Raw genomic sequence first — 13,202 nt, 5'->3', positions numbered from 1 at the left:
GTACCCGGGCTTTTCCGAAAAAAAATTGTATTTTAGAAACGACAAAATGACCCACAAATCATAAAGGTTTGAAATTATGGGTAAATTTTACAACTTTCAGGGGTTTCGCAAAATGAGTGTGAAGGAATAAAATTTAACTCCGAGCGTGATCGTTTTCGATTGGATTCGATCAATTTCGATTGGCTTCATTGAACGTCGATTGGATTAGATTCGATCAGAACATTGGCTGATCACGAGCTGAGTGCACTCATGAACAACCATTTACCAATCGAAACCGATTGAAACCAATTTCAATTGCGTATTGAACGGGCCTTAAATCATAAAACTTAATTTTGAGTTCGAAATTGGGAGCGTGTTTAAACAGGCCGTGCTGCACAAAAGAAGATTAAAAAGAAGACTAATATTTTTGAAATTTAGCTTTGGAAGCTCGTTCGCTATAACAAAAAATATCCTCATTATTTTTTTATTCATAAAATGCCTTCAAAACCATTAAAAAAAGAGAAAATGTGTTGGTGGACGTGTGAAAATTGTAAGATTTTGCTATTATCAATAGAGTTAGCGAAACATCGTGCCGATCAATGCCGAAACCAGGAAGAGTTAAGTGGATACGTTACCGCAACCAACGTGTTCGTTACCAATATCATTGAAAACAAAATACCAGAAGATTGGCTCAACGTTGATGAAGCCCATATGAATGGATTTGTACTCCTAAGTGAAACGATAATGAGCCGATTAAACCTTATTTTAGGAGATTTAGTACAGTTAAAATCATATTCTGAAGATAACGGATTCATTCGGAGAGCTTGGCCAATGGACGATAAGAATGGTGCTTGTGTTTTTGTTCCAGGTAAATTTGACTATGCTTTCCTTAGTAATTTTTAAGATGAAACGAAATAAGATAACAATTACTAAAAAAAAACTCATGAGCCATAAAATCTCTATGGCATTTATGGGTCCTTGTGCTAGGTTTTGACTTGAAAACGTTATTTGCTTCATCGAAATAAGTTAAATTCACACAGCAAACTTTCGTTACTCAAACGAGAATATCTTTAAATCGGTTACGTTATTACTTAAAAAATATATTTAGGCCGCTTTTAATAATTTTTATTGAAGTGTGAATAAAAAAGAGATTGTAGATTTACCTTTTTACTGTCTAACATTTCTAGGGCTAGGTCTAAACGGGCATAATGAACACTTGATTTGGTTCTTTAAAATATCGATAAATGAGGTTCCATTACCATACACAAACTAACGGCCCACAAAATTTAACTGTTTTTTGTTTGTTAATATTAGTCCAATATAAAATTTACATTGAACTGATCTTTTTTGGGTTCGAGTCCTATTATCGATATTTGTAGTTAGATTCGTTGGGAGTACCTATTCAAGAAACTTTTACTAATCTTCCAATATGCTTTCCTCAACTGGTATCATGACTCATGAGAAGTATAACGTTGAAAACTAATTTATCAAAATTCGGTTGTTGAGTTTCTCTTTCAATTTCATCTGACTTTTCCTATAAAGTTTGTTTCATGCCCCTATTGAAATGTTTAAAAAAAAAAGTTCATTGTAAAATAATTATCTCACCTTTTTCCGTATGTCCAACAGATGCGTACTCAAGCCTTACATCGAGCATTTCACTGAGAGCTGTAAAATGCAGAATACCAGCAGCAGATAAAATTACTTTAAAGCAGCTGAATATATCGAACGAACCAACTGACTTGAGGAATAGATCCTCTGTTCTAAAAATAGTCAAAAAGCATTACTTGAATAAAATAGTAAGTGTTAAGACTTGTTTGAGTATTAAGCTATGCAACAAGTTATACAGTTTCCAAATAATTTTTCTAGACTGTCGGAAAAAATCAAATGCAACTATAGTTGACCAGGTTTCTAATTTAAGTTTATTTGATGGATATTATGAAATTGATTCAAGTACTAAACTTGAGTTACAACCAGAAAACGTGAAGTTGAATCTACACATAACAAATGACCTCAAAAATATTGGTGGTTTAGATCATGTGATAACGCAGGTTAAGCAATTGGCATCAATTGCAATAGGCATATCCTTAAATTCAAAATTGGTGCCGATCAGCAGAGGCTTATTAGTTTATGGAACATCCGGAGTAGGCAAAACCATGCTACTTTCCTCAATCGCCAATTATTTTCATTGTCAGGTAATAAAAATATTGGCTGCAGAAATATACAGTAAATATTATGGAGAATCTGAAAATAATATATCTAACATTGTATCGAAGGCAAGTAAAAACTATCCTGATCCAACAATAATCATTGTAGAAGATTTACAGAATGTTTGTCCAAAAGTTGAGACAAGCGATATATGCAAAAGAATTTCCGGTTCTTTTGTTAACATGATGGATAACATCCATAGTTTGAAAGCATGCAGCAGAACGCTGATAGTCGCTAGTGCTGATAACCTAGATAATATAAATCCCGTTCTTCGGCGAAGTGGTCGATTTGATTACGAATTTGAAATACCTGTACCAAATTCAAGGCAGCGAGAAGAAATACTCGTTAAAATTCTGCACACGTACGATAATAAATTACTTCCGCAAGATATTACGAAATTGTCTCGCATCACTAATGGATACGTAGGAGCCGATTTAATGAGTCTTGTAAGTCATGCAGCTAATACAGCGGATACGGTGTTGGATATTGATGCATTGACTGCCGCTTTACGAAATGTGAAAGCAAGTGCAATGAAGGAAATTATGATGGAATGCCCAAATGTTTTTTGGAATGATGTTGGTGGTCAAAACGACTTAAAATTAAAACTAATGCAAATAATCGAATGGCCTATCAACCGACCGGAATTGTTTGCTCGCCTTGGTATAACTGCCCCTCGTGGATTGTTGATGTTCGGTCCCCCTGGTTGCTCGAAAACCATGATTGCAAAAGCAATTGCTACCGAATGCAAACTCAATTTTTTATCTATTAAAGGGTCCGAACTGTTTTCTATGTGGGTAGGAGAATCTGAACGTGCTGTTAAAGATCTGTTTCGAAAAGCACGTCAAGTAGCCCCAGCTATAATATTCTTCGATGAAATTGATGCAATTGGTGGTGAAAGAGCGGCGGAATCGGGAAGTTCTGTAAAAGAACGCGTTCTTGCTCAACTTCTTACTGAAATCGATGGTGTAAGTGCTTTACAAAACGTGAAAATTATAGCTGCTACCAATCGTCCCGATTTGATCGATAAAGCTCTAATGCGACCTGGTAGACTAGATAGAATAATTTATGTTCGTCTGCCAGATGCTATCACAAGAGCTGAAATTTTTAGATTGAAATTGTCGAAAATACCTATTGCGGATGACGTTTCTATAGATGAGCTTGTCACGGGCACAGAAGGTTATTCTGGGTCAGAAATAGAAGCTATTTGTCAGGAAGCTACAATAAAGGCATTAGAAGATTCATTCGAGGTTACGAAAATATCGAAATTATACTTTGAGTATGCTTTAAACATAGTACAACCACGCACTAGTGTACATTTGTTAGAGTTGTATGAAGGTTATATGAAAAAAATAAACAATTAAAATATTACGTGTTTTGTTGATAAGTTCAAGATGACATTTTTAAATTTTAACTTCGAAAAAGAATTCTCACACTGACTTGTGGCTTTTAACACTAGATAGACCGGACCAGTCAAAATGATTGATTTGTCACTGTGTGTTGGATACAGGGCTGTAGGAAGAAGTGCCTCATAGAATTTTTCCTAAAATATTTTTGCTTGAAAAATGGATATTTAAAAAAATAGTAAAAAAATGATACTAAGTGATAAAAGTGATATCTCATTATTCATTCAGGTTTAAGTTCTTTTATATTAATAGTTGTTCATTTCAAATAAGTCCTAAAAATGTTAAGTTTTTTTTTAAACTTCAACAAATGAATGAGGGATCTTGAAGGCTTTATTTGAAGGAATAACTTGTTTGAGGTTCAAATCAGATATATTTTTAACTCTTGTTATTTTGTCAACTAGAAATTATCATTAGGGGAGAGTGGGGATACTTGATCCCTTTTTCTTATTTTCACCATATCTTTTTGGAAAAATTTAGCAACGCGCACTCTTTTACATTTTCTGACAGCGTGTAACTTCAAGTTTCTAAGCTCCTAAAATTAGAACGATACTTGAACCCGTAGATGAACTAGAAGCATTTTCGTGGGAGTAAAAAAATTGCGATATTTTTGAAGTTAGGGTAGACTTGATCCTTTATTCAGGAAGCCCTAATGCATGGATAAAATCAAACAAAACCCCAAGATAGAATGTTAATTGACTATTTTGGTCATGTTTGTTCTCATTTCACAATCTATAATTGTCAGAAAAAAATCTATAGCTTATTCTCAACCCTTAAGAAATCGCATACTTACGGGCGCAATTTTTTATAAACAAGAGAAAATCAATTATTTTAGCCCTTTTCTTCAGATAATTGATGGATGAATATTAGCTATTGGATAAATATTAGTAATCTCGTAATCAGCAAATACCACGATCCATTGAGAAGAAGAATATACCGGGATCATTTGTACCCATATATTAGGGATCAATTGTACCCAAAATCAACATTTTAGAAAACTTTTTCTGAAAAAAGTTGAGAGTTTTCCATCGCTTTGAAAATATTGTATTTTGAAGTTCATTTTACTCTCGAAAGATTGATGTATTGTAAGCTTGCCAGATTGCCCGGTTTTATCCGGGTTTGCCCGGATATTTGATGCAAAATTTCGATAAAGTCCGGTCCGGCCCGGTTGCCCGGATATCATGAAAAAAGTCCGGATATTGCCCGGATTTTTTCTCAATTTTCCCAAAGACACAAAAAAAAACAAAGTTTTTGAGTAAGTTTCAGCAAAATCGATAAACGGTATGGAAATTTTCAACGGTTGTTTCAAATAATTTCGCTGATTTACTTTTATAAACCTTTAAATATTTAAGTGTTCCAACAAATTTTTGGAAGTCTGCAATTACATTAATGAAATTGGAATTTTCAATTTTTTTGCATTTTTTCTATGCTTTTATGTATAATTACATCTAAATTTTGCCCGGTTTTTGCCCGGTTTTTGGATTTGAAAAATTGAAATCCATGCCCGGATTTTGCCAGGTTTTTTTGAAAAAATGCCCGGAATTGCTAGGCCCGGATGGGAGTGGAAAAAATTCTGGCAACCTTAATGTATTGGAATAAATGTTTTTGTAATAATATTTCCATGTTAGGAACATTTTAAAATGATGAAAAAAGATCTTCAAGTCACATTTTGTGGAATTTTTCAAACAAAGTTCAATAACCCAAAAACTTATTTTGTTAAAATTTTTTGAGCTTAAACCATTGCTGTTTTGTTCTATTTGGCACATTTTTCTAGAGGATTTGATCTTTGTACGACATTCCAGTTTGGAGATATAGCTAAGGAATCAAGTATCCCCAGGGATCAAGTATCCTCATTCTCCCCTACCTAATAATTTATTTCATTATTGAAATTCTGTGAAAAATTTACACTTAGATTTTCAAGGAACGCAATTTTGAAAATGAGTTCAGATTTTATTTTGGAACAGTGGTTTTATGTTTTGTTTTGAGCAATTTTGAATTTTAATTCCGAATCTGAACTCTGCATTTTTAACCTGAATACAAATTTTGTATTCCTATTATATCCTATCCTATAAAATAGATTTCTGTATATGAAGTCCAAATAAAACTTCGCAATAATTATGAACAGTGTGGTATCTTAGTAGTCAGGTATTTTCTTTAATGTTTATCTTCACCCATAGAAGAGGTTGAAAAAATCCAATGTGCCGATAATGCGCTGAAATGTGCACTATGCCGAAGACGGTATGTTTGAAAAACCGTAACTGGCATGAGGACTCGGCTCCCAACCAAAATGATGCATGACCACTACATTCAAGCGAAACAAGAAAAACATTTTATGGGATTTCCTTCCTATTGGATAATTCATCCCAGAAACGAGAAAATGAGGCTGATGTCATGCTGAAGCTACAAGCAACGCAACACGTTCACACGTTCCAATAAGAAAGCGTTGCAACGCATTTGGATGTCATGCTGGCGCGACATGTCGCTTTGAAATTCCCTACTAATCAACACTTCTTTACATCTGATAATGCTTTGAATCCTCTGGCAAAGGTGGGAGCGATGGAAGGCGACACGTATCAACGTGAAATCGTCTTCAGCGAATTTTACTATTTGGCTCGAAGAAACTCTCTTGTCAACTGGCAGCGCAAATGGGACGAGGATGAGCAGGGTCGGTGGTTCCACTCGATTATCCCAAAGGTAAGCCTTAAACCATGGTTTAATAGATTGAACTTGAGTCGGGATTTTATTCGTATATTTTCCCGTTTCATGTCCAATCATTGTTCCTTAGACGCGGTACTCTATCGTTTTGATATTGCTGGCAGCAATCTATGTGGTTGTGGCCAAGGTTACCATGACATCGAGCATATTGTTTGGTCGTGCGAGGTCCATCTTGTCGCCAGAACGAATTTTATAGACTCCCTTAGGGCCCGAGGAAAACCACCCTATGTTCCAGTGAGAGATGTGCTGACAGTGATAGACTTGGACTACATGTTCGAAATATATCTTTTCCTAAAAGCTATTGATCTTCGTTTATAATTCTTTTTATTTTCACATTTCCCTATCTATATTCTATCTTTTCTTCAAAAAGTGAACTAGATATAAGCACACAATTGTAATCAAACAAAACGAGTTTGGCTCCTTAAAGCCTAAAGGTATGAGCCGTTTCAAATAAAGAAATTAAAAAAAAAATGCTTTGAATCGTCTCCTTTCTTTCGGGAACCGTCAAAAACTTATCAGATATTATTTAGTTTATTATCACAAATTTGGACGGATCTTCGAATTATTGTGGTTAAAACCCGAAATCACTGTTTTAAAACGAGAAAAAAACAATATTCCCATTAGATTTCCTACTTGTCGCGCTACAAAACACCCTGGCATCAGCTTTGTCGCGCTTTCCAATGCGCTCAGCATGACAGGTCTGTGCTTTTTCCATGGAGATCAAATGAGAGCTGGTTTGTCGTGTGAACGCGTTGCGTTGCTTCCGCATGGCATCAACCTAAAAATTAAAACCACAGCGAATCGAACTCAAATCACCAACAATATCGCATTGCCAGTTCGACATTTAAACCAGAGTATTATTTGAGCTGCATGCAGGACGAGGGATATTTGTCATAGGCTTTCTACCACCGATCAATCACAAAAAAGAACGCTCAACGGTGGCTTCCCGGCGTTTGGCCTCCTTTCAAGGCATTCCTTTGTCTCGCGAAGGAAACGGAAAAGCGAACGGGAGTGAAGGAACGGGAAACCCATTGAATGAGAACTGTGCTTTGCTTACTGCCTGCTATTAGATACACACGCTACATATACACAGCTGCCAAAGCCGGGCAGCTTGGCCGGTGGTTGTTTGCCGGTGGAAGAAATATTTTTGTTGTTGCTTTTGCTACACACGCACAGCTTAGCTGGTGGATTGAATTGAAGCAATGTTTTTTTTGTTGTTTTTACTACATACGCACGCACAGCTTGGCCGTGGTGGTTTGCCGGCGGATTGAATTGAAGGAATATTTTTGTTGCTGCTTTTGCTACACACGCACACTCATCCGAAAAGCAAACATTGAATTCACCTGGATTTTCACGTAGGCGCTGATTACGTGAATTTTTGCTTGACTTACGTGAATCATTTGGATGTTAATACAAATTCACTTGATACGTACGTGAAATTCACATAGCCATTTGCTGTCAACACAAGGGCACATTCGATTTACGGGAAAATCCAGTGATCCGCCAAGCACAAACGGATTTGGTGCATTTTATGTGAGGTTCACGTAACTCTAAATAACTTACTCATGTAAAATCTATGTGAAAGAACACCAGTCCCCAATATGGCTTCCATTCAACAGTTCTTGCAAGCAGTTAGAGAAATTACGGGTGATGGAACTGATTTTTCGTAAGTATATACCAAAAAATTTTGTTGTGTGATTTTTTTTAACAGCTTTTCCCTTTTCAACAGAATTTGGAATTGGACAGTGTGCAGACTGGTCCGACGTTTGGAAGTACCATCCGCGGGTCTCTAGACCGCACCTAGCCGAAGGAACTACCGCGCTGCCTCACAGGGTTCACTCGCGAGCTCGTTGTCACAGACTGACGGCCGACTGGCGTGCACGCTCGTGTCGGATGACGAAGTGTCGGTTTCATCCATTCACACATCCCCCTCCTATCCCAAAAAAATATGATAGAAAATATTTAAAAACTATCTCATATATTTATTATGGTTTTTTTTACCAAATTTAATTTTAATCTGCAAACTCAAGGAATTGACGGAGTTTATGTAAGCAAAGTATTTGAATGTTGAACTGCATTTAGAGTGGTTATGCACTATAGGTCATATTATCACAACACCCTCGCAATTTCTTCAGAGAACCCTCTCAAACATTTAACAGATTCACATTTAAAAATCTTTATGAGAGGTAAAAAATCGACGAAAAACCATATATAATCATTTTTTTCCATACTTTAATGATATTTAGGTTGCAATACGATAGCTTAAGGAAATTTCTTACTCACTTTGCATGATAATCATCGGAAATCTTACTTTCGATGCAAGGTGCAATTACTAACGTCAATTGATTCGTTCTCAAGATGTGTTTATCGATCAATTCAATTACCCTCTACTGTATTCAACCAAACAGTTAGCTTAACTCCTTTTTTCCCAAGAAACTGTCTAACCTCGTCTTTCAATTTCAAGCTGTCCAACAAATATGTTCTTACTTTTTTCTATTCAATTACATTGCCAGTCTTATTCATATCTTAAGCTTTAAGCCGTTACCTTGCTGTTATTTTAATTCAAGAATGCTTAACGTATTTATTCGATCCGCTATCTCGACTCGCTAAGTATTGTATACTCTTATTTCAAGCTGAACTCTAATTCTGCTCTATCAATAATTTATTCAATAAAATCACATGAAATTTTCTAGTTATATTTTAGTAAAAAGCCCTAATTACTTTCTATATGTTTTAAAATTAGTTCTTATCTCAAGCAGTCCTTCCAACTCGTTTAGTTTCCAATGAGATGAAATACTTAAATAGTCTTTTCAACATACTTTTCAATTTCAAGCTGTCCTCACAACATAATGGATTTTTATCAATACGTTCAGGCTGCCCTCTCAACTCGCTTTTTTAATTTCTAGCTATCCTTGTAACTCGCTCGAAATTTCTAACAATCATTTGAGGCTGTCCTCTCAACTCGCCTTTAAAATTCCAAGCTGCCCTCTCAACTCGCCTATCAGTTTCAAGCTGTCCTCTCAACTCGCTTGTAATCCTCGTCAATGTGCACTGGCGGTCCTCTCAACACGCCATCCAATTTCAAGCTGTCCTCTCAACTCGCTTGAAATTGTTACCAAAACGCTCAGGCTGTCCTCTTAACTCGCCTATCAATTTCAAGCTGTCCTCTCAACTCGCTTGAAATTCTCATCAATATGCACTGGCGGTCCTCTCAACTCGCCATCCAATTTCAAGCTGTCCTCTCAACTCGCTTGAAATTGTTACCAAAACGCTCAGGCTGTCCTCTCAACTCGCCTATCAGTTTCAAGCTGTCCTCTCAACTCGCTTGAAATTCTCATCAATATGCACTGGCGGTCCTCTCAACTCGCCATCCAATTTCAAGCTGTCCTCTCAACTCGCTTGAAATTGTTACCAAAACGCTCAGGCTGTCCTCTCAACTCGCCTATCAATTTCAAGCTGTCCTCTCAACTCGCTTGAAATTCTCATCAATATGCACTGGCGGTCCCCTCAACTCGCCATCCAATTTCAAGCTGTCCTCTCAACTCGCTTGAAATTGTTGCCAAAACGCTCAGGCTGTCCTCTCAACTCGCCTTTCAGTTTCAAGCTGTCCTCTCAACTCGCTTGAAACTAGCGTCAATATGTTCGGCTGTCCTCTCAACACGCCTTCCAATTTCAAGCTGTCCTCTCAACTCGCTTGAAATTGTGAACATAATCAAGCTGCCTTTACGACTCGCTTAACATTAACATATTTATTGTTTTTTTTTCCCAAGCTCTCTTCTCAACAGACTTTAAAATTAGGCTGAATTGTTTTCCTTAAAATCCAGTTTCGGCATTATTCCTAAATGGCTGTTTCTATTTTTCCATTTTGACCGAAATAGCTTCCGAAAGTCCTCCAACAGCGTTGCTTTTTTCTTAAACAACTTTAAAAATGATGGGTAATCTAATTACTCATTTCATAAACTGTTTGATTTTCAACCTCGTTTGACGAAAATTATTTTATCGTGAATCGCGTTTGTTTTTCTTTCTTCGGTTCGCTTTTTTTTTACTTATTTCTCGTTTTTTTTAAGCTTTTGAAATATTACCTGCCACGGTCGCCAAATGTGCAGATTGGTCCGACGTTTGGAAGTACCATCCGCGGGTCTCTAGACCGCACCTAGCCGAAGGAACTACCGCGCTGCCTCACAGGGTTCACTCGCGAGCTCGTTGTCACAGACTGACGGCCAACCCCCTGGCAACTTGACGTTTCCCATACTAATCGCGTGTGCCAGTTTTTCTGGTTCTCTGGTTCTGTCAAAATCTCATATTCGCTCAACAAACATATCGAAAGGGTGGATAATGAAATGTTCTTCAAAAATATATTTTTTTATTGAAAAACAAAAGTTTTTAAAAACAATTATTTTAAAACTCTAATAAGCGGAAAAGGAGTTGATGTTTAGAAAAAAAAAGTGGTTAAAAAGTCAATGTTTCAAATGACTTTTATTTATGAAATACACAAGCAAATTTAAACTCAAAAATCTCTGTTATTGGTTTATTGCATAGTAAATTTTAAAAACAACATTTTATTCATTTCTAAACAATATGAACTTTGTTAGTTTTTTTTTCGAAGAGTTTCAAGTTTCGGTGGTTAACTAAAGCATCTTGATCCAAAATGTGTTCGGCTAATTCTCTAAAAACATCCCTTGCATCATTTGAAACCCGTGTCAGAGTTCGATTTATTATGATATCATAATAGTATGCTAAGTTTATACATTGATGATTTTGTTCTACAATTTTTACCTCCAACTCGGTTATTATGCACACCTTTAACACATCGGCATTAACTTCTAATCTGCCAATAAAACTATTGATAAATTCATTTCTGCAATCTTCACATTTGATGCTACGAACTATTTTTTTTAATTAAACTTGCCGAATTTTGTAAGGCTTGTTGGTGGAAATTCTCGTCGACAGTAGTTTTAATTATTTCGTCGCCTTCTAGGGTAACTTTTTCCATTTCCTCCTCAACCATCAGGGGCTCAATTCTAACCTTGTTGATATTATTGAGGTAAAATTTTACTTTTTCGTCCACATATACGCTGCTCTGAATTGGGAAGCTGTTGGATTATTGTTGTTGCCGCCTCTGGAACGTATTGCAGCAAAAAAAGATTCTAAATGATCTTGGCTACACCAATAGCCGTAGATATCCGTAATTTCTTGAAGATCGACAAATATTTCATAACATTCAGCTGGATAAAATTTTACAGTAATAAACTTTAGGAAATAGCGGAACTATTTCAAACTGCGTTATGTTTAACGAAAAAAACTCATAACTCTAGCTGGTGACGCCTTGTAGCAAAAACACAACGGATGAAAGATGGCCTTTTGTAATCTTTGCTATAAATAGAAATTTTATTAAGTTGGAAACGAAAATGGAACACAAATAGATTGAAATAAAATTACCAATTTCATTGACAACTATTTTAAAATTTAGTTATAAAGTTATTTATTTTTCCTTTTTGCATCACTTTTGATTATGTGCCCTTTTAAAATGGTATTTCGTCAGTTTAATTGCATCCAAGGATGCCGTAAAAAAATCAAGTGGTTTCAATGGAAAATGAACGTTGCCGCTGCTAGGGACGACCCAGGATGCATGTAAACAAACGCGACTAGTGCGACATCTACAATTTTGAAGACGGCACTGCAAACTCGACTGAACTGTCAAGTTGCCAAGGGGTTGCTGACGGCCGACTGGCGTGCACGCTCGTGTCGGATGACGAAGTGTCGGTTTCATCCATTCACACAGACAGCTGGAACGAACAGACAACGGCTAACAAGGGACATCAAAGAAATTGTCGCGGGGAAATATTTTTAAACAAAAAAAGTGAAGTGAAGTGTACAGTGCGTGCTTGGTGTTATATCAATTATTCCAGAAAATAAAATGTGTCTACAAAATAAAAACACTTTTATTTATTTGTTCGGAGAGGACTGACTACATTAACCTACGTTCATCTTTAACAAAATTTATGTGAAAGGCATGTAGCAGAACGAATCCCTATTCACATTCGATCTGCGTTATTTCCACACACCCTTCAAATAGAACTCACCTACAGCGCATATGAAAATTACGTGAATTTTGATTGCTGTGGGAGCTCTGATTGCTACCTGAAATTCACGTAGGTTCCACGTGATTTTCATGATGGCAAAAATCCATGTACATTTTCACGTAGCGTTCATGTGAAAAGTTTTTTCGGTGCACAGTGCTCGGTTCGCTGGCTGCCTGCATGGTGTTGCCCGGTATTTATTTCCATCCTTCTTCGTCTTGTGAATCACAAGTTGTGATGCGATAGGGAGGGACGTGAATTCGTTTTTATTTTGTTTCTTTCAGACATACGCAATTCGATTAACTTGGGAGGTTAATGCCGGTGGGTGCAAATCGAATCAGCACCGGTCGCGTTATCTTCTTGTACCAATGATGCTGCCATTGGCACAGAGGCTGAATTGTGGGTGTATAATTTCATTTTATAACAATAATTTTCAATCAGTCCTATCGAAAAGTATGGAAAAACCGATGCAAAACCGTTACAGCGCTGCTCGAAAGAAAAAAAAAACGGAAGATTTCGCAGACTTCGGGCATCGTACTTTGGGACAATGTCCGAGGGGCGTTTCTTCCGCTTTCGGAGCTTTAAAGCTCCGGATGAATCACAAGGCACTCACTCGAAGGTCGCGTTCACTTCGGCGTGCAACGCGACAATTTTGTTTCAATTGCAATTTCGCAGTTGCGTTCCGGATTTATTTCGCTGCAAAGCGGAAAATGAACTCAAAAATCACTGGGAAGTAGGTTGAATGTATGTATGTATGTATGGATCTGTTTGATTGGCAGAGAGTTTTATACTCTATATCACCACTACTTGTTTATATGTTGAT

The 13,202-nt window shown here is 36.7% G+C and overlaps 1 protein-coding gene across 1 annotated transcript; it reads left to right on the top strand.

Moving 5' to 3' along the window:
* Positions 1-378: 378 nt before the first annotated feature.
* Positions 379-3,545, top strand: LOC129749018 (ribosome biogenesis protein SPATA5). The gene is made up of 2 exons (XM_055743847.1): positions 379-847; positions 1,606-3,545. Exons 1-2 carry the CDS (start codon positions 475-477, stop codon positions 3,543-3,545), a joined length of 2,313 nt encoding a protein of 770 aa, XP_055599822.1. The 5' UTR covers positions 379-474.
* Positions 3,546-13,202: the final 9,657 nt, after the last annotated feature.

This window comes from Uranotaenia lowii, chromosome 2 (assembly GCF_029784155.1).
Source record: "Uranotaenia lowii strain MFRU-FL chromosome 2, ASM2978415v1, whole genome shotgun sequence".
NCBI classification, from domain to species: Eukaryota; Metazoa; Arthropoda; class Insecta; order Diptera; family Culicidae; genus Uranotaenia; species Uranotaenia lowii.
Note: the sequence above shows the minus strand (reverse complement) of the source record. Positions and strands in the feature narration are given on the sequence as shown.